This window comes from Ctenopharyngodon idella, chromosome 5, assembly GCF_019924925.1.
Source record: "Ctenopharyngodon idella isolate HZGC_01 chromosome 5, HZGC01, whole genome shotgun sequence".
NCBI classification, from domain to species: Eukaryota; Metazoa; Chordata; class Actinopteri; order Cypriniformes; family Xenocyprididae; genus Ctenopharyngodon; species Ctenopharyngodon idella.
Genome location: NC_067224.1, coordinates 9,512,422 through 9,539,569, shown reverse-complemented (window position 1 = coordinate 9,539,569; position 27,148 = coordinate 9,512,422). Strand labels below are relative to the sequence as shown.

The window sequence follows — 27,148 nt, the reverse complement described above, 5'->3', positions numbered from 1 at the left end:
AAAAAAAAAAAAAAAAAATCAGATTAAAAAAACCCCCAGAATAAATAGAAGGTGCTGTCTATTAGCTGAGAGTATGTAAGCATGTCACTCTTTTGAGAAGTTCAACATAAAGCCTGTAGCATGGCAAATCTCTCGCCCTCCTTTACCGATGAAGAGAGACGGGTTCCAAGCGTACTAAAAGCAGAAATGTGAGGAGTAGAGCGAAATGACAATGGAGAGCTTAACTTGTCTGTACAGGTGCATAAGTTAGAGAGTACATCTGGTGGTTACACAGACACTAAGACATCGACGTCTAGTTAAAATGGTAAAAAGCAGGTTATCTTTTGTTGATACCTGTATAGTCTTTTTCTCGTAGGCAACAAGACATTGTTAAGGTGTTAATTCGCCACGGCCAATCAGGGCAGACCATTTAAACGTCCAACAGAGCGCAACAGTGGGGTTTCGGAAGTATAAATCTCATTTACAAAGAGAAACTAATGTAAACAGATAAACAATGAGCTCAGTTTGATTTTTTTTAAAAAAAGAAAGAAAGCTGAATTTACAGTGAGGAACTATAATACCCATAATTCTGAATAGAACTCCACCAATCAGAGACGTCACTGCTACTAAGGGGGAAAAAACAAAACAAAAGCAAACAACATTCAAAGCAAGAGTTCCCTTAAAGGGTTAGTTCACACAAAAATGAAAATTCTGTCATTAATTACTCACCCTCATGTCGTTCCACACCCGTAAGACCTTCGTTCATCTTTGGAACACAAATTAAGATATTTTTGATGAAATCCGATGGCTCAGTGAGGCCTCCATTGAGAGCAAAGCCACCGAACCTCTCAAGATCCATAAAGGTACTAAAAACATATTTAAAACAGTTCATGTGAGTACAGTGGTTCTACCTTAATAAAATAAAGCGACGAGAATACTTTTTGTGCGCAAAAAAAAACAAAATGACTTTTCAACAATATCTAGTGATGGCCGATTTCAAAACACTGCTTCAGAGCTTTACAAATCGAATCGGTGGATCGGAGTGCCAAAGTCACTTGATTTCAGCAGTTTAGCTGTTTGATAGGAGATCCAAATCACTAATTCGAAACAAAAGATTCGTAAAACTCAGAAGCAGTGTTTTGAAATCAGCCATCACGAGATATTGTTGAAAAGTCGTCATTTTGTTTTTTTGGCGCACAAAAAGTATTCTCGTCTCTTTATAAAATATTAAGAACACTGTACTCACATGAACTGTTTTAAATATGTTTTTAGTACCTTTATGGATCTTGAGAGAGGAAATGTCATTGCTCCCTATGTAGGCCTCACGGAGCCATCGGATTTCATCAAAAATATCTTAATCTGCGTTCTGAAGATGAACGAAGGTCTTACGAGTGTAGAACGACGGGTAAGCAATAAATTACATTATTTTCATTTTTGGGTGAACTAACCCTTTAAAGCACTATGAAAGACATAATCAAGTAAAGGCCTGTTCACACTAAGATTTCATTGTGATGAAATTTTTAATTTGAATCAACGGCTTGCCGTCAATGCGTTTTTTTTTTTTTTTTTTTTTTAAAGGGAGGGGTGTTCTAATCTCTTTTCCATCGCACTACAAAGAAAACTGGCCAACCACCAACAAAAGCCACTGCTGTTTCAAAGTGAATTTGCATTTTTCATTCAATTTTCATTGCATTTTCACTCCTTAAATTACTTCTATATTTGTTAAATTATTTTGCTATAAATATATAATGAAATGTAATGTTTTTATCCTTACAATGACAAGTCGGTAATTTTACATTGACTTAATTTTTATTTGTATATTATGTCACTCACAATGCTTTGATGGGTTGAGGAGTTGGTCGGTTTGTTAATGGCTAATTTTTTTTTTATCCTTATGAAGAAAATGAATGGGAAAAACACTTGTGAAACCCAGGTCGTTGATAAAGTGGGCGGTCACTGTTGCGCTCTATAGTGTCACAGACGAGGAGAGGCAGATTGGAGCCGAGTGACAAAAGCATATAGCGTTTTTTCTCACGAAGCTAATGCAGGTTCCAATTTTGCTGTCGATTTCCATTTTAAACAAAAAAGAGAATCCTACATTTTTTGATATTTCACCCATTTCAAGTGGGCTCTGTTCAAGTAACCCTGGGAAAAAATAAAGTTAAAGAAAGCTTTGGGATATTTTGCCTTTTTAATGACAAGGTCATTAAAAATCATGCACGCTGCAAATAACCTCATGCAGTAGTTATGGTAAACCATCCAAGCACTTTTTATTCATTAATATTCATAAATACACACAGCAGCTTCATTAGAGAAGGTCTCTTGTTTCCTCTTCAGTTTTTGAATGTGGAGTATTTATAAGGAGAGCCTTTTGCAAGACACAGGAAGCAGAGGTCTGCCACAGATACCTACGCTCACCTGCTAAAGGAAAAAAATTAGTTATGTGGAATTGATTATCAACTTATATATATTTATATATTTATATTTCTTATTTTCTCTCTCGCTCCGTTTATCTGTCTCTCGGTTTCGCTCACTCTCTCACACGCCTGTTCTGATGTATTTTGATTTTTTTTCCTCTCGCTCTCCTTTCATGGATTTATACAATGTAACAAAGGTGACAGACCTGAAATTACAATCACCGAAAAAAAAGAAAAGAAAAAAAGAAAAAAAAAATTAGAGAGAGCTGTGTTTTTTGCCCACCGTCATTGGCAGTTACAGCACAGAGGACATTGTCTGCGTTGTGGTGGGATATCATCAAAGAGGAGGTGGTGGAGGCTCCTTGCCTGTGGAGCTCTCCTTCAGGTTGAGGCTCTCCAGAGCCACGTCTAAAGGCATGATGTCCACGCAGCCCATGGCGCCGAAGTCAGCAAAGTCTCGCCTTTCGTCCTCGTCGGAAGACGAGCTCTCTTCTCGCATTAGTGTGGACAGCAGCAGCTCCTGCACGAACAGGCTGCGGTCCGCGCGCTCGCTCTCCAGCGCCTGCCGTTCTGCCTCTGACATTTTCGGCTCGTTCAACCTGGTGGAATTAGATGGACAGAGGGTGACTACTGAATTACAAGTACTAATCTCAAATTACAAATCTATAACGGAGCAGCCCTATGAAGCCTGTTTTATGTTTTCCCAAATTCCATTTATTTTTTTTAAATTCCATCTGCGTTTTTTCCACATTGCGGAAATCAATAACACCCTAAGGGGCCATTCACATGCTGCGTCTTTCGCGCGCTCAAGTTCGTTATTTCAAATATAAGCATGTGGCAAGCGCGCTCATAATAGAAGCGACGTGCATGCAGTGCGACGTGCTAACTTTTTTCAGGTGCAACGAGATGAAAAATTCTCAACTTTTCAGAACGCCACAAGCGCACCACAGCTAATGTGACAACAACCAACCGATCAGCTTTGGCCTTTCCGTAACAACATCGAAAGCTCAGCCGAACAGCTGATCATAGCTGTACAGGGCGGGTTTTTATTTCTCATCTCCATGAATATATCTAGTAGTAGAGCTAATGCAAGGGCTAGAAAACAATTTATCCGTTGCTAAAACTTCATTGTCATGGAGAATGCAGTTCATGGTTGCATAGCAACGACAGATGCCACGGAGAAAGGAGAAAACTGCATGGCCGTGCTTTCCATGCATTTTTAGATGCGACATGTGAACAGCCCCTGATAATACCACATTAACCTTGAGTGTACGTTTTTTGGGGAGTTTTTTTACAACCTGAACTAACCTGGCCTTACGAGTGGGCGATATACAGGTAGACACGATTAACTGGTAGAAATATGTCAACTGGTAGAGATTTTGGCCTATCGTCTCTATTGCGATTTACACTCACATGACGTTGGTGCGCTGCACCGTCACAAAAGCTTATCATCTGAATGCCTTGCCGTTTAAAAACAAGTGATATTAATCCATTCAAGCGCAATAAGCAGCGAAAGAGAACTCATTTTGGTATAACCGCGCACTGTTTCTGAGCGCACACACCTGAAATGCGTGCACATAAAGCTGCTGCTCATAGAGCGTGTGAGTACTGAACGGAGTTCTTTTTGGTGCCTTATTGAGCTTGAACATCAAATGCACACACTTGTGAGTCAAAATGCACATCTTTGTGAAAATCCTTGTACACATTACGTGTAATATTACCTGAAATTAATTTCTTTGTTTCTATTTTATCACTGACTTTACTTGTCTTCAGCTTGCTTTTTTTAATTTTATTTATTCATTTATTTTACTTACGTTAGTTAGGCTAGTATTAGCTTTTTGTGATATTAAAATTGATGAAATTTATAAAACTGCAATGGTATCAAATTGATATAAAAATTGTATTATTTAAAGAAAAAATAACTTATGATATATATCGCTATCGTGAAATAAAATTACTCACATCGTTATACAAGATTTTTGTCATATCGCCCACCCCTACCTACTCAAATTATTTTTAGTCACTTTTTTTCTATAATATTCCTGCATGCTTCTGCAACACATGACTGATCTAGTGGACAAATAAAAAATTCAAACATTCCAACTTCTAATTTTTTGTAAAAAAAAAAAAAAAAAAAATCATAAAAGATGTCAAACTATTAAGTTAGCATGAAACTTGCAATTGTCTTTTCCCTTATTGTACAGGGGTTGGACAATGAAATGAAACTGGTTTTAGACAGTTACTCCTGTTGGATGAGGCTCATCCTACGTGGTGGTATGCCGACATTAGCCTGGATACCATAGCTCTCCATACACCACAAAGACTTGCCAGTGAGACATGCACCAACAATTTGTCCTCTTCTGAACTCTGATGTCTCCCATTATATTGTATGGATTGCAGTATTTTATGTACAGCTGTGCTATTGCTCTGCTAATTCAACCTTCACACTCTGCTCTTACTGGAATGTGCAATCAGCTAAGATTGTCCACCAGATATAATCTACATTGGCCAGTGTTTCAGTTTCATTGTCCAATATATATCTGAATATCATCCATGTATATCTGAATAAAATGACTTCTTGAATAAGAAAAAAATATTAAGGGTGGGACTTAATTTTTCCCATCAGGAGCTGATTGAATCATTGGATCATTTCATAGGCTAAATGCTGCAATTGTTCCTGGAGGGGAGGGATTGAAAATTGTATGGCTATTGGACAAATAGGCTAATATACTTTCTATTCTTTTAATTTTATTTTATTGATATCAGGACAGTTTATCACCCTGACATGTTTGACTATATGCCAAACATATCTGAAATTTAAATACTTCATAAAATTCATATTTTTTGGAAGTATGAATTAATAATTAATGTAAGAAAAAAAGCTTCATGCAGGGTTCCTACACATTTTCCATTTCAAAATTCCATACTTTTCCAGACTCAAATCAATTCCCAAACCTCTCTGTAGATTTTTCCGACCATATTTAACATAAATGGCTCATGCACTATTATAATTATTTTTTCATTGGTTTTCTCGGAGCGATAATGTGCTTACATGATGAGAAAAAAAACCTAAAAAGCTTCATAACCTACTTGGGCTGGGACAATAAATCGATTTGCGATTCTGATATTTTCCGATGTATCGCAATCCTCTCTCGAATCGATTCTGAGCTTAACCACTTACATGACTCAGCCGAACGCTTGATCGCTGTCCAGCATTCTTCTTCGTGAGCATTTGAGTGTGCGGTTCAAAACTAGCCTAAAGCGCGATCTGCTGTTAAAACTCAGAATAGATTCGAGAGAGAAAATATCAGGATCGATCCAGATTCATTGTATCGCAAACCGAGAATTGAGAATCAATGTATTGTCCCAGCCCTATAACCTACACATAATCACCTGTAACACATTGGTTAGATACTGTAATCTTTGTTTGAAGTTACATGATAACCAAACAGCAAAGTGCAATCTGATTTAGATGATTGTTCCTTTATCTGTTGCTGGTTTGTGTGGCACATGCACATTTGTTTAGTGAAGTTCAAAAGAGAATCACTTATGGCAAAGACAAACAGTTTTGCATAATGAAAATGTACACCTTGAATTTGTGTTTGACAATCACAAAATTTTTGCCATGAAAATATTCTGCTTGTATTATACATTTATTTTTAGAAATTCTTAATTTTATATTTTAGAAAATAGAATAGGGGCAATAGTCTGGAAACACATTTTCCCATATTTGGTTTTCTTATTTTCCATACTTATCAAGACCTGAAAGTTATTTTATAAAAAAAAAAAAAAAAAAAAATATCCATACTTTTCCAAACTGTATAGGAAGCCTGTTCATGTCATTGGCCAATTGACTACTTTTATAAAGCTATTATAAGCTTAAAAGCCGCAACTGCCATGCACTTCTGACTACGTGTGTGGAAATGAGCAGCCTGAACTTATTTTGAAAAACAAAACAACAACAACAAAAAAAAAACAATAGATACTAGAGATGATGTCACAGTGAGTAAGACCCACCCCTTTAACAATGCATCAACAATCGTGAGCCTATGGTGAGGTCTGAGCCTTACCGTGTGAGAAGGAACTGGGAGCTGTGGGAGGCCAGCGGGTTGCTCTCAGTCATGGCTGTGTTTGTGGCGGTGCTGGGAGGCGGGATGCTGGCGCTGATGTTGCTAGGGTTGCTGCGTTGGCGTGTAGCGTTGCGGGCCGTCTCCAGCTGCTGGCGTGCCGCCTGCGCCTGCTGACGCTCCAACTGAAGCTGCATTTGCAGCTGCTGCAGCTGCGAGGCCGAGGGTCCAGAAGAGTTGAGCTGCCCTCCCGCGGAGCGCCGGACACCCGACAGCTGAGAGAGCAACTCTGGTGATGTAGACACAGGGAGAAAGAGAAAGATAGCAAAAAAAGATTGTGTGAGAAGGCCATCAAAACAGACAATTTAGGAAAGACAACACTTGGTACACATAAAAGAACGTGAAGAACTTGGTACGTGAAAATCTAAGGTAATTAAAAGTTCTGTGTACATTCTTCTTACTTCCTGTCCTTAACACATTACACACCTGCTATGGGGTCCATGGCTTCCCTATTGCTTGGAGAGTAGGAGGAGCTTTGTGAAGAGGAGAGCCCACCAGTGGAGCTGCTGGTAAAGTGCATGTTAGTCCTGCGTGCCCGAGGACCGCCCAGCCCCCGTCCAGGGTGGAACATCCGACGGACGTGCCGCACGCCGCTGCTCTCATCGTGCACACGCTGGTTAAGGAGCAACTGGTTGAGAATGCGTCACCACACACCCAATGCAGAAAACTCATCACATCTTATGCTGATTCAACTAATATTGTCATAATGCATAGACAGACACAATGAGCTGTGGCGTTTATGCAGTTTCGAGTTCGAGTCCGATTAATGTGTCCGGATTTTATTACTCTTTTTGCCTCCCACTATTTCCTGTCACTTTATCACTTTACTACACATACAGAAGAAAAGAGGCAAAAGCCTAAAAAATAATAAATCAAACAAACTTTCAAACCTCCAAGCATTAACATGCACAATTTGCTGCTGGCAAGATGGGGCTTTAAATAAAATTTGGTTGTCTATGCAGTATAAACTTTTGAAATTGGTGCTACATGACTAGACAAAAAACAAAGAAAACTGTTGCATTCCCTTTTGCCAAAAACTTCAACACCCATAATTTACTTTTGATTTTGGTGCCACCCCTCTGTTGATAGGAATGTCTGTGGGTGGGAGTACAAAAATGAAGAAATTTAATCTGTAGTTTTAAAGAACCAAAATTATGCTCATTTACAAGTTCATAATTTTATTTTAAGAGTCTGCTAGAATACATTTATATGGTTTAAAGTAAAAAAAAAAAAAAACATTATTTTTCATACTGTACAAGTTAACCTCTGCCTGAAACGCTTTGTTTTGGCTCCTTTCTCTCTAAAGCTAGCCTTCCGAAATACCAATCTACTCTGATTGGTCATCTCTGGGCCAGTCTGTCATGATTGGTCAACTGCTTAGAGCATGCGTCAGAAATGTAATGCCTTAGCGCATATATATATATATATTATATATATATATATATATTATATTATAACATAATAGGTGCCTTTTACAGGCATGAAAACGGGTCAGGGGTGAAAAAGGTGAGAAGGATATTACCCCTCTAGGGGGGTCCGGGAGCATGCTCCCCCGGAAGAAAAATTTAAATATTCCATATTTTAAAGCATCAATCTGATGCATTTTCAGATGCTTTTTTTGCCAACCTGGGGAGAGCTGGAGAAACTTAACTTCAGCCATGAGTCAAAAATTATTATGGCCTCCTTACTAAGTATTATGAAGGGGGATCGAGCGGGAATCTTTATTGGTGTCGATTTTCAGTCTCTTTTAATGATAGGCTTTACGCATCTGTCAATCATCCCCACTTGCTATTTGGGGGAAGAACCTAGCGCTATGATTGGTCGAACTCTTCTTATTTTGCTGTTGCTTGATTTGAGGACTGCGCGTGCACAGAGGTGTCACCAGGTTTTTGCGTAGTTTAGAGTGACAAATCGTACCAGCGTACTTTGAAGTCAAAATGCGTATCCGCTACGCAAATTGCGTACAGGTTGGCAGGTCTGCTTATTGATAGAACGGTGGACCACTTTACCTTCTGCCTTGTCAGTCCCCTCACCTCAAAATCTACCTCCTCAAAAATGGTAGCGTTAGCTAATAATTTTCCACCGGAGCTTTAGCTAGCTGGCTAACGTTGCGTTCTCTCCTGCTGTGTTCAATGACTCAATTTATCAAACCGTAGCTAACGTTAGCTAAGTCTATGTCAACAGAGCTCCTGGGTAACTTAACTTAGATATACCAGAAAATATTAAAATTATTGAAACCATCACTCACCAAATTCAGTCCGGTAAATCGCTGAGGCCAGGCGTGCTTTCAGCTTCTGATGGTGGTCTGCACTGGTGATGCAAGGCCCTTCGCGTTAATATTTCACTCGCGCTCCGTTCTGGCACGCGCACCTGTTCGCAATTCACTGAATCGCAGTTCGCAGTTCACTGAATCTCGCGATCCCTTCTGGCACGCGCACCTGTTCGCAGTTCACTGAATATGCATACCCCCCCCCCCAAAAAAAATTCTCTCATCGAATCTACACGATTCACGTAGGTCACCTATTTTGGTTTCAAAACGGCGAATTTCGCCGAAAGGTGAGGGTTTTTCCATGTATGCTTTTAACAAAAGACCTAGAGCTGTCAAAAACAAGTCATATTGCAGACTTTAGATATGGAGGCAGGTGATAAACGGAGATGTGGAGGCAGGTGACATGGAGAAAGTACATAGTTCATTTGCATATACTACCAACATTGTAACAATACAGAGCTGGCTGAAAATCGGCAAAGTTATCCTTTAAAAGATTAGAGGATTATAATAGTTCATAAATTGAATGAATGAAATTTCTGTCATTTACTTTCCCTCATGTCAATTCAAACCTGTATGTCTTTCCCTTCAAGGAACACTAAAGCAATTTTCATGCTACTTTTCATGCAATTATGACAAATGCCAAATGAATTTTTAAAAATTCAAATATAGCACAAAAGCACCATTAAAGTATTTTAATAGTAATATGAAATTCAATTTCAATTTAATTCACACTGAAATTCAAGTAACTACTCACTGATAATCTTCACTGCCAGTGAGATCTATGCAAGTTGAGTGAATTGAACTCGATAAGCGAATCAGTCCAGTTTGTGAACAAATCATTCAGACTGCTTTTTTTTTTATAAATTGGGTCAATTGTTTTACTGAAAAGATCCAATTCAAAAGAACATTTCATTTATGAATCAGACATTGACATTCGTTTTGACGCTTAAAAGCCTCCCCCATTCATTGCAATTGAATGGAAAAGATCATCCAGTACAAGATGATGAAATATCTTTTGTGATCCACAAAAATAAAGTCATACAGGTTTGGAACGACATTAGTAAATAATTCAGAATTTTAAGTTTTGTGAAAATGAATGCAAAGATGCAAAGAAACCACATTGACATCATGCAAGCATCGAGCAGAGTCGATAAACCTTCGTAGCAGAGACATAAGATTACCTCTGAAGTGACTTGAACATATACACCGATCAGGCATAACATTATGAGCACTGACAGGTGAAGTGAATAACACTGATTATCTCTTCATCACGGCACCTGTTAGTGGGTGGGATATATGAGGCAGCAAGTGAACATTTTGTCCTCAAATTTGATGTGTTAGAAGCAGGAAAAATGGGCAAGCGTAAGGATTTGAGTGATTTAGACAAGGGCCAAATTGTGATGGCTAAACGACTGGGTCAGAGCATCTCCAAAACTGCAGCTCTTGTGGGGTGTTCCCGGTCTGCAGTGGTCAGTATCCATCAAAAGTGGTCCAAGGAAGGAACAGTGGTGAACCGGCGACAGGGTCAGTTTTTTTTTTTTTTACATCACATGGATACCCGGGTGCGTGTGCGTCGCTTACCTGGGGAACACGTGGCACCAAGATGCACTATGGGAAGAAGGCAAGCCAGCAGAGGCAGTGTGTTGCTAAGGGCAATGTTCTGCTGGAAAAACTTGGGTCCTCTGTGTGTATATTACTTTGACACGTACCACCTACCTAAGCATTGTTGCAGACCATGTACACCCTTTCATGGAAACGGTATTCCCTGGTGGCCGTGGCCTCTTTCAGCAGGATAATGCACCCTGCCACAAAGCAAAAATGGTTCAGGAATAGTTCGAGGAGCACAACAACGAGTTTGAGGTGTTGACTTGGCCTCCAAATTCCCCAGATCTCGATCCAATCGAGCATCTGTGGGATGTGCTGAACAAACAAGTCCGGTCAGGACTTAAAGGATCTGCTGCTAACATCTTGGTGCCAGATACCACAGCACACCTTCAGGGGTCTAGTGGAGTCCATGCCTCGACAGGTCAGTGCTGTTTTGGCAGCAAAAGGGGGACCAACACAATATTAGGAAGGTGGTCATAATGTTATGCCTAATCGGTGCACACACACAGGCCTCAGTCATTAAACATGCGCTGAACCAATTTACACAATTTTATGTATATACATATTGGGTTCAGATTAAAAGGATATTAAATCTCTAGGTGCTCTGTGTTCAAGTGTGAGATGAGCAGCAAAGTCATCTGTCACATGATTGGGGTCGCCACCAGGCAAAGCTGCACAGATTGGGCAAATCTGAAACAGAGAAAAAGAATCCTTACAAATTAGAGTTGTGGAATTTATCAGTTTTTACGATGCTGAGGTGAACGATTCTTTTACTGTTTTATTGTAAATAAAATACTCTTATTATAGGCTATATTATTAAAAAGTTGCGTATGTCCTTCATAAGCAGTTGCACCTGATGTTTCAGTTTTTACGAAAAGAACATGCATGAATGAGAAAAAGTGTGGGACATGCTTGATGTTAAAAAGAGTTAAGTGCAATAAGCCACGGAAAAGATCTCAATGCTTTATTTGCGCTGACTGACACACCTGAATCGCGCACACAGAAAGATCCGTGCATTAGGTCTTAATATAAACCTGCTGCTGTCTGTGTCATTAATGTTAATCAATCAATAAAAGAAAAGAGGGAATCACTCACTGGTCTTGACTGAATAACTTCTGTAGCTTTAATAATAATCAGTTTATTTGTAATTAATACATTAAAGACTATGCAGTGATTCAATTTCTGTATTATTTCTTAATTGAATGCTTCAGATGTTAATTCCATTTCTTTCTTATTCTTATGTTGTATTTGTTCTATTGTTTATTTCCATCATTGTTGTTATTTTTAATAAAGATAAAATAACAAAAATAACTATTTTGTGATTATTAATGTAATAATTATTATTAATAAAAGAATTGGAGGAAAAGATGCTTAGTGATGCATCAAGAATCATTTTATAATCTAATTGTTACCCTCTGAATCGTAATTGAATCGTGGGGCAAGTAAAGAATCACACCTCTATTACAAATATCAGAATATAGTTGAGCTTGATACTTTAAACTACAGTCAAAATCCCACATGAAACAAATCTAAAAGGTCTGTTCACACAGAGCATTCTGTCAAAAGAGGTAATATAGAAAGCAACTGCAGATTATTATTATTATTATTATCAGAAGGTTACTATTATCATTATTTTCCTGTAATATATCCTTTTATCTCTCTATCATATTATTCATAATCCATTCCAGAAGAGCAAGAGCATATTTAACATTTTAAAGCAAATGTACCTTGTCAGATTAGTTGCATTTTGCATAAAAAGCACATAAATGATTAGTTCAGGAATGTGAACTTTTCTCTCAGTGGTTGATAAAAATTCCCTTCACGTTCTGTTAGTTTTGGTGTGAATTCCTGCAGGTGATTTGTGTTTGCTGTGAATACGCTTTATAGTAGTGTTGTCAAAAGTACCGGTACTTCGGTACTGAAATTTTGAAAATGTGACGATACCAGCATTTCTATAGTACCGGGAGTACCGAGTATCCGGGTATATTCGGTACCCACTGATAGGGCTGTGCCAGTATTTTACATGAATATGACACGAGTGAAGCACAAAGCTTTGTTTACAGAAGAAATAGGCTAATAGGTTAGCAATTAAATGTGACATCGCAGCCATGGAAACATTTTGGTTCATACTGAATGAGAGAGGTACATGAGTCCATACATTTAAACTTTGTTGGCTTTGTATTCTGTTTTTCGAATCGCGATCTGGTCACCCGATTAGCAGAGAATTTAACAATATTCCATTAGTTATTCCACTAGACATGGAATCTCTGTTTATTTTCCCAAATCTTCACTCACGAAGGGGATTATAAACGTTTCTTCCTTTGGTTCGCTCTTAATTAGACCTATTATATTTGCATTCTTTAATGTGGTAAAGTAGAAAAAACACCGTAGTTCAGACACCTTTTTGCCTTCGTCAATTTCTATTTAACACAGTTTGTGCTTCTTATTAGACTTGATAAGGCGTGTGAAGTTTATTTGTATAGCGCGTTTCACACATGTGGGTGATTTTTAGTTTTGCTTTCTCTGGCAGCGCAAAATCAAACATAGCTTGAATGTCTGAAGATAAAATTAGCTCTTCAGACCTTTTACAACAAGTGTCAGTTGCTTGTAACATCAGGAGATAACATGAAGATATTATTAAAGAGAAATGGTCTCTTTCCTGCTTATGTCCCACATCAAAGCGCAGAGCGGAAGGCTATATGACACATCTTTGTGTGGAAATAAAAAAAACTAATGTTTTTTAGAATAATATTTAACTTTCTTATTATTAGGTTACCATTATTTACTGATATTTATTTCATAGTTTTACAGGCTGTAGTGTGTCCTTTCACTGAAGGAATAGCTAAAATAAACGCACATCTGTTTCAAAATGGATGTTTGAGCATTTGTTTATTTGTTTATTTTTTTTTATATATATTTTCAAATTTATTTCATTGAGGTATATATACACAGACCAACATACACACACACGCTCCAAATATTTATATGTATGATTACCATCATATTTTATGTTTTTAAAAATAGGCTAGTTAAATAAAATAGTAAAATAGTTCCAACAGATTTTCCTGTGGTACCAAAATTGGTACCGAGAACTGTAAAATTTTACTGGTATTGGTAACGACTACTGGAATTTTGGTACTGTGACAACACTACTTTATAGTAAACAGTACATCAAACATGGAAAATAAAGGTCTTGAGAATTGTACAACAGTCATCATGGGACAAAACAAACAGCAGCTTCACACCATGTCCAAACTAGACTCTGTGATGCGTGATAAAAGGTATCTTTACCATGATCATTTTTCACTCTAACCAGTCGCAACAGCAATACATGACACAGGAATTATTTATTTATTTTTTGCAGTGTCACGGCTGGCAATAAGAAGACACAAACTGCTTGCTATGTGGAGAGAGAGCCCACCCACAAGCTCCTTTGATTGGCTGTGACTGTGATTGATTTTGTTGCATCTTTTAGCCTCGTCACGTCTAGTGTGGACAGACAATTTGCTTGTCGCTGGAATCTTATCGCATTGCATTTAGTTAGGACACGGTGTCACATGACTTAAACATTTCAACAAAGACAGCATGTGTACTCACCACCTCTGTAGAGGTCTCTGCATGCTCTGAGGTCACGTGCTCCTGTAGAGATGTTTCCGTGTAGCCCATTTTACCACAGTAAGGACAAGTAAACGACTGAGGCTGCTCTACTGAGAATGCCTCCCCCCCATAATACAAGTCTGTAGAGAGGTCAAAAACATTTTCTTCAATTACCATCAACATCATCATTACCAAGACTTAGTCAGGATGGTTTGTTCACATTCTATAATGTTTGAAACATTATTTGAATGAGGTAACATAATTATCATGTGACAGAGTAAAAAGCATGACATTATTTGACATTACTGCTTACCAAAGTCTACCCTGGTTAGTATGCACTGCATTGGGTGCTCCGTGGTGTGTCTAGTTGTTGTGGCTCCACTTTCGTAGCAAGATGCACAAAGGTCGTAGTCGTAGCAAATTAAACACTTGTATCGGCGCCCTCTGAAGTTCCCTTTTAAACACGCATCACAGCTCACACCTGCGGGAGAACACAGAGGCATTTAACTCAGAACAACAGCAGAAGCCCCTCTGAAGACCCCGATCACATTCATCACAGGCAGGATTTGCCTGGTTAGTTTCTATCCATTACAAAAAAAAAAATACAACATCAACAATTCACATGACTCGCAGAAAACTTATTCAAAGCAGCTCTGCCTTGTTATGGATGATGTGTGTGTTTTGTCTTGTGCAAATCAGAAGGAAATTATATCACAGCACTGACCACTGAATTTTTTGACATTTGGACAGTGGACTAAAAGAGTTAAATTTACACTGTCAAAACAAATGATTAAGAACATGACGCATTGTAACTCTCTCTTTGAGGGAGCAATAATCCACACTAGGGCAATGCACTGAGAATTTATACTGTAGCGCCGCAGACTAACTGAATTTTTGAGATTGTTGTGATTTGCTGTTCTTTCCTTTGCTTAGGCATTTATGTGGTTAATGCATTGGATTTTCAGATACGGAAGAAAGCACGTAGAGATTAATTTTATTATTGTTTTGATCTAAGCCATTCACTGTAATCCTGAATAAAAGCTTCAGTGAGTTGTGTTTTGTCATCAGTAAGACATTACAACACGTCTACATTTATTTAAAACACAACACTGCAAATGACAATGTATAAGTTTTTCACTTTATCGCAAACAATGGATGATGAATAGTCTATAAGAATGATAGTTTACTTTCAAGTCTTGAATGCGACACGCACATCAAAACAGTGTTTCAAAGAGAGGGTCAAAAACAGGATAGAAAATTGCCCATTAGCTCTAAATTAGGACGTTTTTTTTTTTTTTTTTAATGTAAAAATCTTGACAACATTATAAGTGGACCTCAGAGAACAACATAAAATTAAAACAAAATGCAGTTCATGACCTCATTAACAAAAAGCATGCCTTCCGTTACCATACATTTGTGCTGTATTTTACAGATTTCTTTAAACTTTCTCAATCTATTTGCCAACAATGGATGTTTGGTGAAAAAAAATGTTCCTTTCTGATTTAATATATATTTATATATAAAAATATTCAAACAAAAGGTTAAAAAAACATTAAGCTATTAAGTGTATATTATCCATTTCTTCTGCACATTGTAATAAAGCAGATATTTACCATGAACTTGGCGGTAAACTGATCCAGTGTTGGTCTTGTTAAACCTCAGGGTTCAAACAGCTGGAACAACATCAGCATAACTTCTGAATACTAGAGTCCTAATTATACTGAGCTGATCAAAGTTCAGATAATCCACGTCATTCTGTCTTCTGACCATTATCAACAGCAGTGAAGAGGAAACCAGGCTGCTGCTAAACACCCGGTGAATCATAACAAATATTTCCATCAGGCATAAACCTACTTCAATTCATTAAAGCAAAGTGAAAGAAACATCTCTCTATAATCACCAACACAATGTCCAAAATGACCTAGAATGGACCTAGAAGAAATAGCAAGCAACAATTAACCTCTCTGTAACCAGGAGCAAGACAGTAAAAGACTAAACTCCAGACTTAGATTAGATTTTCATGAGGTAATGTCATACTGCAGGTTTGCAAATGAGTTGCATCCCAATTTGTATGCACACCAACCGTTTGCTAGCTCCACCCCTTTTGGTTACTGTAAACAGCTTTACAGAACATCCCATCGGAATAATGAGTCTTTATTTTACCAATTTATTAATATCTCTAAGCTACTGTCTGGTAACTGTTGTAGCTACAGCAGTGGTTCTCAACCAGGTGGCCACAGCAAACATCCAAGATTACCGCAAGAATGCTTAAAAGTATTTGCGTTAATAAATTATTATTTATTAACACAAATATTTTTATATACAAATATATATTAAATCAGAAAGGAACTTTTTTTTTTTTTTTTTTTAAACCAAACATCCATTTTTTGACAAATAGATTGAGAAAGTTTAAAGAAATCTGTAAAATACAGCACAATTGTATGGTAACGGAAGGCATGCTTTTTATTAATGAGGTATGTGATTTAAATAATTGTATTATTAATTTATTAAAATAACCTAACTGTAATCTAATTTAAAATGCTAAAAAAAAAAAAAAAAAAAAATGAATTTAGTTATTCTTTAGTAAAACAATAGCAACTGTTTTACTAAAGAATATCCAGTTCTCAAAACCTCTGGAATTACAAAATAAATTGTGGTTGATTAAATATATCAATACTCCCAGCAGCTTTGAAACACTGAAAATATCTTATCTGTAAAGGAGGGAGGGGCTTCATATCCAAAAGGTTGAGAACCACTGAACTATTTATTTGGTAAGATTTCCTAATTTATTTTCTCTTACATTTTTGGTTAGGGTTTGGATGTAATTTTTTTTTTTTTTAAATGTTTTAACAACTTTTTCAAAATTCCACCCAGCTGCTCATTAATGCTCAAGCTGTTCAAGTCTTACATACACAACCCCTAAAGCCCCGAAATCCGATCAGACGTAGCAAGTGTGAACGACAAAAAGAAAAGAAAAGTTCTCACGAAATGTGATTTTTACAAATCCGTTTCAAGTAACATTCACATGTGGTTGCGGTTTTGGCGTATACCTACCAACGCACCGTCATTGCAATAGAAACTAATGCAGATATTCAGAAAAGTTAAAGAGCGGCATGGGACAAATGCTGAACAGCTGCGATACACAATGTGGACAGTCAATAATTTTAGATTAGATTCCAATCAGATACACAAATAATCAGATTTGGACTAACAGTGTGCACATAGCCTAAGAAATGCTTTTGATTAGTTTAAGGTGAACCCCAAACTCCACATTATACAAGGCTTCCTTAAGCAACCCTCCACACTGCGAGTAAATCACTCTCATATGCGACGACTATATATATATATAAAAAAAAAGTATCTTATTAGCCAATGGCTAGTAAATTGTACGATTTAATTGACGTCTAATTGAGTTAGAGGAAAAAAATAAGTTAACGCAGATATAATTTCATTTCCTGCTGAGTTTTACGCACCGTCATTTGGCTAAGAGCGCCCTCTGTTGTCTTCTCCCACACACGTGCAGTCACGTTGAGAAAAAAGAGAGAGCACATGCAGGGCTCGATGAAAGAACTGTCACTGTCCCGATCGGACCAGTGCTGCGTTGTTATGAAAGTTTATCATATTCACATGTTTTTAAGCCTTGCCAATTTAAACATTCAAGGGCAGGAAGACGCAAAAGATAATTCACACGCACTGTGGGAAAAGTTTTGTGCGATCCGAAGCGCGCACCAAGAAAAACCAAGTCTGACAGTACGTGAATACTGAATTGGGCTTCTCTTTCGTATCTTGCGCTTGAACGGACAATTTCACACAAAATTATGTTAAAATGCCTGTCTTGGCGAGTATCTTTCTTAGTAATGTCTTAAGTGTTATGTCTTAAGTGAATGTAAACAGCTGAGAAAGTAAACGTGTGTATAAGTATATTGGATCCGTACATTAGACAAAGTGACAGCAGCCTAATATTCCTGCTGCTGTCTGTGTTTTAATGTTAATCAAACAACAGACTCACTGCAAAATATATATAAAAAAACTCACTGCTCTTGACTGAATAACTTTTTTAACTTTAAGTTAATAAGTTAAATATTAATCTATGTTTAATTTATACAGTGAAGGCTATGCTGTGCTATTTTACATTTGATTACTTTATTCAATTTCTGTACCTAATCTACATATTACTATACTGTTAGATCTACTTGAAAAGCACTGTTTATTTAATTGGCATCTTTTCTATTGTGTTTATTTGTGCTACTGCTTGTAGTTTTACAATTTTAAATATTAGTTTGACTATTACCAACTGTTTACTTGGCTTTGTGTTTGAAATTTATATTTTATATTATATTTCTGTAAATTTTTTTCATTTGCATTGTTCTTGCATTCCATGTCTGGAAAGTAAAATAAAAAAAATTACTGGCCAATGGCGACTCAAGCTTCAGTGTGTCCGTAGAGGGTTGTTAAGACTGATTAGTCAATTATAGTATGTGAATTAGGATGCACCCACAAGTCTTTATGAATGAACAAGAAGAATGAGAAACACAAAGCAGACAAAAGCTTCTAACAATAATCCACACACAGAAACTGCAGCGGTAATGCACCGCTGGGAGGAATTAGCACAGGGAACTAATTCCAGATTCAAATAATGAAATGTTTGCTTGTAAAATTGAATCTGATAGCCTCTTATTCCCTGAGAGGAAATATGTAGACTAACAGATTTCCAATGTTCAGTGCTAACCACATTTTTAAGTCTCATACTGTGGTCTCACATACCTTTGCGTTAAAAATGAGGTTTGGGGAGTTATAACTAGCATTTTTCTTTATGACCTGCCAAATGACCTCTGTGGTCTATTCACAGCAGAGTCCTGCAAACAAACCAAACTACATATTCAAACTAAACCACAAGAGGAAGATCTCCATTTGCTCCAACTGAAAAATGTGGAATGGATGTGTTATTACATTTACCCAATAGCCTTTAAGGATTTGGGCTTCAGTTTGCATTTCTACAGGTCTTTTTTTATGATTGACAACATCAAAGTAACAAACATTAACATTTACATTTTTTCTAAGGCATATTTATAAAAGCTACTTAAATATCCTAAATGAAGGTCTAATTCTGGCTTAATCTAAGCCCTGTCTGTGAAACCAGGCCCAAAATTTTTTGGAGCTGAATGTTTTTCAAAGTTTCAAGATACCAAAACTAATTAGCATGTGAAACTTGAAAGTTTTTGCGAATATACAAAGCATTAACATTTCATGAGTCAAGCATTGTGCATGATTGGTTGTCCCGTGCCTTTTAACATAACAGAACTGCTTCATACTTTTAGCACAGTAAACTCTCTCAGAAGTTGTCTCTCAATTCATTTCCTTTAAAGCATTACAGTTACCATCAAAGCACAGATGTCTTTGGCCACTGCGTCTCACACCAGCAGTGCTTCATTTTATAAGCAGCGCGTCAAGTCAAAAATAGTTCTAAAAAACTGTTAGACAATCCACTGGCTAGGTGATTACGAAAAACTGTCGTTTGAACACTCCTTGTCTGTTGCCTTTTCGTTTATACAAGTGTGCTAACTTTAATATAGCTGTAACAATTTACAATAAGGTTCCATTTGTTAACATTACTGCTAACAATGATGATAATGATACTTCTTAATCTTTTAATAATATTAAAGTCATCGTGAAATCAAAATTGGCAATTCTTATTTTTTTTTTTTTTACATGATGTTGCAGTGTATATTTTAAATAATTTATCAGTGAACATTTTTTTTTTTTTTTAATTCACATTCCCTCATAATCGTGAATCAAAAATGCTAACCTCCACTCCCCTTGCAAATGACATCTGTTCTTTAATTAATTAATTGATTTTTTATTTTCGGCTTGGGTTTTTGGCCAAGTGCGTCGTGAATTTTAATTATCATCCTAGAGGTTTCATTTTGGTGCATCCCTAGTTATAATGTCAGAGTTGTATGGCACGTTGGCAGAGGCTGTGCAGCTAGCTGCTCTGTCTCACCTGTTTGCGTCATTTGCCAGATCACATTTGATCTAGATGTCATTAAATGACCTAAAATGCATCACAGCAACTTGCCCCATCAAGCACCACAAAACCCTTCCACTAACCAAGGGTAACAGTGCAAAAATCATGTCAAAAACCTGTCTGCACTGTATTGGACACGTTTTCTGAGAGAATCAAAACAGCACCATGGTTTTATAGACAGCGCGTCAAGTCAAAAATCAGTTGCACAACTGTGAGCTTGAGGGCCTTTCATCATTCACTTGCTTATTTCCCATTACAGAGGTTGTAAGTTCAGTTCTCACTCAGAGCAAAATGCAACCTGTAACAGTAGTGCCATGACCAAGATGAGGCACTGTGATGAGCATTAGAACAGGGAAATGGATCCTAACTTGTTTATCATTTACTATTTTGCACTGCAAAGAACAACCTACTTGATTTATCTCCTATCTCAGGCTCCCATACTACAAATCCAAATTTTGCTTTATGCAAATGTGAGATCGATCACATAAGACATGGCATATGACTTCATCTCTTTAGACATTCAATGATCAAAATTCATTTATAAAATAGACAGATCCAACTTTAAATTCTGTCTGATCAAATTCAATTCTGGAAATTATCCAATAATTTACTCACCCTCAAGCAATCATGGGTGTATATGTCTTTCTTCTTTTAGCCAAACACAATAGGAGTTATATTAAAAATTATCTAGGCTCTTCCAAGCTTTAGAATGGGAGTGAATGGTACCATTTGTTTTTTGTTTTTTTTTGAAGCCCAAAAAAGCACATCCATTCATCATAATCATAATCCATACGGCTCCAAGGGGTTAATAAAGGCCTTCTTAAGGGAAGCTATACATTTTTGTAAGAAAAATATCCGGTAAGACTGAACGCGAGTCTAGACGTATTTACAAACACGGAAGCGCAGAGGATAGAGTGAAACAAAACACCAGTCACAAATTAGAAACCTAAAACGCGAATTTAAGAGAAATGTTGGAGGAGCTTGAGTTTGTTGCCCAGTCCTATTTGTTTGAACCGCGAGACTGTCTACTTTCACCTAAGCTTACGCTAAACCTACATCATACGCCGTAACTCAACTCTCTCGTGAACACGCAGATGGATGTTAACGGAAGCTATTGATTACAGTTTATAAAGGGTTAGGGTTATAATTACGGATATTTTTCTTACAAAAACACATCGCTTCACTTCAGAAGGCCTTTATTAACCCCTTGGAGCAGTATGAATTACTTTCATGATGGATGCGCTTTTTTGGGCTTCAAAAAAAAAAAAAAAAAAAAAAAAAAAAAAATGGCACTATTCACTCCCACTATAAAGCTGGGAAGAGCCAGGATACTTTTTAATATAACTCCGACTGTGTTTGGCTGAATGAAGAAAGTCATATACACCTACGATGACTTGACGGTTAGTAAATTATGGGATCATTTTCATTTTTGGGTGAACTATACCATTATTGTGCCAAGTTGCTACATTTCTAAAGCTCCCAGCGTTCCTGTAGAACACAGAGATGAACATAGCACTAGCACTGTCAAGGTTCAGTTCCCAGAGAATTCAAGAACCGATAAAAAGTTCAGGGATTCAAAGCTTTGGAAAAAAGCATCTGACAAATGTGTAAATGTAAGTGGTGTTGTGGTTTCCATAGACATTCTACACTAGTCTTGTGTAGCCAGACAATTCAGACCTCCGGCAGAAGGTCTGGGTTCTATCGCAGCTTCATTGGCCAAGAACCACCCAGAGGCAGTCTGACCGACATGTTAAGCAACCAAGCACAGTTCCTTTTGTTCTGCGTCATGTTTAGGGGTGTGAAAATGTAAAGTTGATTTCCTTATGATAACAGACTAGCGTGCATCTAATAAATTATTCATTGTGCAAGTTTACTGCAATGGCGCTGCAAACTTCACATACTTTTGAAAATCCAGCATTCAAACATGACAGTGTTCTTCTTCCATTAGGGGGTTTGGTGTCACAATGGCTTTGTTTCCAGGTAGACCGTTAAAAAAAGCAACACACACGTCTCCTGGAAATCCTGTAGAATTCAATCAATCGATGAAAACTTTGAAACTCCCGAAGTGTTTCCTATTTTGTGTTGCCTTATCCATCAGACGGTCAACCTATGGTCCATGAGTGTGACGTCTGAGGATGCGACTAATTCTACAATAACTAGTGTAATATAACCTGGTGGAAAAAAAAAAAATTTATTATTATTATAATTTTGTGTAATATACAAACATAATAAATGTGTCTTATCAAATTGCTGTTGCTGTATATTAAATTAAAATAATGATTATTAATATAATTAAATAATCTAACTCTAATCTAAATTAAAATGCTAAAAAAATAATAATAATAATAATCAAGTTACAAACTGAAATCATATTTCTTTTCCCTCCTCAATAACTTCAGCTTATATTGAAGAACAGTGCTGGAAACTTCTGAAATAATAAACCTTAAATAAATTTTGTTCAATTTAACAATTTAACACTTCCAGTTTCTGTTTGAAAACATGCAGACTTTTCATAATTAAATCAGAAACACAGGAAGTCTATATATAGTATGTAGCCTATATAAAGGGGCCTTCAAATATTGTGTTTGACGGTGGGGTGATTTCAAGTCAGAAAGTTTGAAAACCACTGGTCTCGGGTATGAAGGGTGCAAAATTTAAATAATAGTAATTAAGTGTGCTGGGTTGGCAGAAACTGAATTATTTTGTGTTTAAAAATTTGTAAATTTATATGTAAAAGTCACTGAATGGCTGATTCGAAAAGTAATCAAAATGAACAACAAACATTACACATTACACAAAAAGTGGCAGGTCTATTATTTTGCATTTACACTTAAAGACTTAATGCACAGATCATTTTACATACAGTATCAAATTGTTTGTTCCATTCATTGCTATGATTATCAATCAACCATTTAAATGCAACTGTCAATGAAGAAACTTTGCAATGTGTAGGTAGCAGCATGAAATTACAGCGTGAGGTACACAAAGCTGCACTCTTGCGAAAACTCCTGTACGCTGTGCAATTAATCTCTTATTGTCATCGTGTTTATACTTTGTTGTTAATGAAAGGATTCATGCATGAGAGTGCAGAACTCACACTGAACAAAAAACTCTGCCATGACTAACTTATACATCTGAATTGTCACTGTGTTCATGCACTCAACAGCCGGCTATCAGCAGGTACCGGCACTGCAGAACTTCAACGGCATATATCATCACATTAAATAATTAAATAAATCTTTGGCGGGACAAAGATTAGTTTTGGCAGCCGCCAAAAAAAATTCATTGCAGGAAAAACCTGTCTAATAAATAAGCTTAATATGATGGCAAAAGTTTAAATTCCAGTGAAATTTCACAATTGTTGTTTCCAATTTCAATACCAAAGCAAAAACTACCAGCTTAACTAACATAAAAGTCCGCTTTTTATTAATGACAAATGAACAGCCAGTAATACAAAAACAAACAAAAGTTTTTATTGGAAGGTCTAACAGTAGTATTCCGGTACAGAAATTGAATTATCAAATGTAAAATAACACGACAGTGTTCGCTGTATAAATTAAATATAGGTTACTCTTTGTTAAAGCTACAGAAGTTATTTAGTCAAGAGCAGTGAGTGATTTTTGCTTTGTCTTTTGTTGTTTAATATTAATGACAAAGACAGCAGCAGGTATATTAGGCTGCTGTCACTTTAAGACCGAGTGCATGGATCCAATATAATGATACACATACGATTTCTTTCTCAGTTTACATTCACTTAAGACATAACCGACAGCTAGGATACTCGCAAAGATGGATATTTTGACATAACTTTGTGTGTATTTGTCTGTTCAAGCGTCAACTGTCAATTGCGTTGACTGTATCCAAGCATCTTTCTCGCTGGCCCTATTGGACTGTCCTTATTGTCGAGCCCTGAACTCTGTCTCATATAAAATCAGAATATATTTGTTATGACACATTTTGTTTTTTAGTTTTATTCCAATGACCTATTTGAAACTAAAACTATCGTCCATGTTAAAACTAAATGTAGCCTAAAACAAATTCTAAATCTCACATATATATTTTAAAAATGACGGCTACAAAGAAGGAAAACTGGAAATGTCTTGGGGGGACTCCTTAAGTTTGGACTTGTCCAGTCATATATGAAATGTCTGTATATAATATACCTCAGATGAGTTCTACAATCAAACGTTAAGCATAAATTACAGAATCCAGATCCTATCTCAAATGTCAGACTGAATCTGCCACTGCGCTTGAATCAAAGAACAGCTGCCAAACTATTACCAATCCAGATATTATAATAATAATTATCTGAGGTGTCACATATCACTAGGATCCTCCCATTGTAAGCTACTCTCAAGCACCATGTGCTGTTTGCAGAGAAACTAGACGCACATGTAAGCAGTGTTCATTCACAGGCAGGTGACATCTGCTGTCTTGAAATCTAGCGAGCTGCCACCAACCCAGACAGCATATTTGGGAATCAAAGGCACATATGATGATGCACAGACATGTTGTCTAGGTAGGCAGCTCACTAGGTTGAGACAGACATAAAAAGCAAGCACTTTACAAATGTCTAAACAGATTATACTTCAAATAACTTGCATTGAGTTACTAAGATTTCAGTTTAATTCATACATATAAAATAATAAGAAAAGAATAATAAAATGTACTATGATCAAATATGTAGGGCACACTGTGGTGTTTTTGGATATGAACTATTAAAGTATTCTTTGAAGTACCAGTAAAACTATGGTATATCAAAAATGTATTAGATGGTAATAATACCATACGTCAACTTATCATGATAAACGTATACATCACCTAGGAGTTTTAATATAGGTAAAAATAAACACAGAAGGCATCACACGTTTTTTCTTTAACATTCCCATTACAAAAAGTGCTGTGGAAGTGCCATGGTATATGTCCAAAAACATGCAAATACCAATGTAGAATGTCAAAAAACATGGTATTACCATGGTACCACCATGTCCAAAAGACTATGGTAATACAGTAGTAATAATGACTTGTGCTTATAGCATAAATTATGTCAGACCCAAACCGATATTTCATTGTAATGTCATTGGCATGTTATTCATTTTTGAAGTATCACTATTCGCTACACTAGCTTATATATTCCAAACTGACAGTCCTCACTGTGGTTCTGCCGACTTTTAAGCGCACTCAAAGTGACTTTTAACAAATGTGTCTGAAGCCACATGATCAAGCCATAACTTGAATGCTGAACCTCTTCCTTGTATCTAAACATACTGGTTTGACTAAATACTGAACGTCTTCACAAAGGGAGCTAAAAATATAAACGTTTCTGTTTCCAGAAATAATAAAATAAGATTCGTAAGCAATCACAGCTATGGCTTCACTGACACCAGCTAATGCTAAATCCAGACGTGCAAGTCATTCACTTGTGCTGGCCTGAAACATGACATGACTCAAGACGCTCTCTCACACACATACACCCTAACATGAGCTCCAGAGCGGTCTGACTGAGCTCTACAACCGCTTACCCAGCTGAGTTCTGGTCTTTGGTCGTCATTCTATCAGTGCTGAGTAACTTAAAGCAGAAAGCTTTAAAATTAAGTGTCTTAAAACAGGCCCTGCAGAAGCCCTGACCTCTCCACGGGCTACCTGCGGGAACACACTCACACTCACTCCCGCGGCCGAGCGAGCCGCAGAAGGCCCGGCCTAGCACACAGGCCCAGCTCAATATCACACCAAGCGGCTCCAAGAAAACGCCCTGTGCGCTACTGATGCGGTCTAAGTACATAAAAGGTTACAAAATTCACGGCGGCCGCCATGATGAGTCTTTCCCAGTGCATTTGAATTGAAAACATGGCAACCCGCGGGTCAGCACTGGCCTGCAATTCAAGCCAACGACGCAGCGATCGGCGGTTTTTTCGCACCTACCTTCATGTCGGGACATCCTACAGACAGTGACACAGCCCCTCCTCGGGCTCCCTAACGTCTATAAGTCGGAAAGGTGCCGCTAAAAACGAAATAAAAGTGGGACGCGGTCTTTCTTTCCTATTTTCTCTCTTGAAGATGGATCCGGGGCTTACTTCTCTCCGCTTCCCCCTCCCCGTCTGTCATCAAGCGAATGTGTGTGTGAGAGACGGACCGGGTGCGGATGCGGTCTGCCGGCAGGGGGCGCAGGACTCATCCACTTCTTCTTCTGTGGTGTTTGAAGGGCGGTAAACTCGTGTAGCTCTTGAATGGGGTTTCTGTTAGTGTTGACATCGCCATCTACTGTAACTAAAGATTTTTTATTATTATTCAAAACGCAGAAACAGTGGACCCAAAAGTATCAGGACTTGTGTGAATTTAATTGCACTAGATAAAAAAATATCAAAAGCAAGTGGTAGCCTATTTATCTAGCGTTTCTCAACAAATTTTGTTAGGTTTTAAATGATGAAAAAACTTTCAAACAATTTACTGTTCAAAAAATTAAATAAGGCTTTTGGACACTTTGTGGTTGTCAAACTGTATGAACTTGATGATAACCTCATGCAGCCAATAAAAAACAAACACCTGACTGAAAGTCATTGCAAAAATATCTTTGAAATGTTAAGTTAGTTCTGAAAAAGGTCTTGCATCATTTGCTTACAGATGGTTTGACATTTTGTTATCGAATGCAGTGACTCAGACATTTAAGTGTGACTTATGTGCTTGAAATTTTGGGGCCTGTAGAATGAAATTTTACATTTGATACCTATATAAAGGGGCCTTCGAGTGTGCAGGGTTGACAGAAAGACTAAATAGCCTATGTTGCAAAGAATTGAGCAATTTTATTATATACAAAGGAACAATAAGAAGCTATAAAGATTGCATTGCAAAAATTATAACTGCATGAGTTACGGTGTGCCTAAAAAGTGAAGTTGGTCTAAGAAAAGGTGTAGCATCATTTGTTTATAGATGGTTATATTTTTTTTTTTCAAATTTGATTCTGACATTCATAAGTGTGGCTTATGCACTTCGATTTTGGGGCCTCTGTAGATTGAAACTGTACAATATAGAAAAATAGTCCTCACAATTAATAAATTAATAAAAAATATTTTCTATTGTGTTTAAATAATTGTTAATTAGGCAATAAATAAAATGACAAACAATAATAAAC

The 27,148-nt window shown here is 37.1% G+C and overlaps 1 protein-coding gene across 2 annotated transcripts; it reads right to left on the bottom strand.

The window, feature by feature from the left end:
- Positions 1–2,224: 2,224 nt before the first annotated feature.
- Positions 2,225–26,177, bottom strand: kcmf1 (potassium channel modulatory factor 1). Of its 2 annotated transcripts, XR_007930300.1 has the most exons (8): positions 25,942–26,177; positions 14,308–14,475; positions 13,995–14,134; positions 10,986–11,087; positions 6,950–7,127; positions 6,467–6,752; positions 2,680–2,995; positions 2,225–2,397 (listed from the first exon to the last, which is right to left on the bottom strand). XR_007930300.1 is itself a non-coding variant. In XM_051894449.1 (7 exons), the coding sequence occupies exons 1-7, from the start codon at positions 25,955–25,957 to the stop codon at positions 2,734–2,736; spliced, it is 1,152 nt and encodes a 383-aa protein (XP_051750409.1). In that variant the 5' UTR covers positions 25,958–26,177; the 3' UTR covers positions 2,225–2,733. The 2 variants fall into 2 exon arrangements, 1 of the variants encoding a protein (XP_051750409.1); XM_051894449.1 differs by having other exon boundaries at positions 2,225–2,995.
- Positions 26,178–27,148: the final 971 nt, after the last annotated feature.

Excerpts from the sequence above, each read along its gene's own strand:
- kcmf1 (XM_051894449.1), bottom strand. Across the intron at positions 7,128-10,985 it reads ACAGAGCACCTAGAGATTTA|GATGAGAGCAGCGGCGTGCG; the intron begins ATATCCTTTTAA and ends CAGCGTGTGCAC. Across the intron at positions 2,996-6,466 it reads TCCCAGTTCCTTCTCACACG|GTTGAACGAGCCGAAAATGT; the intron begins GTAAGGCTCAGA and ends TAATTCCACCAG.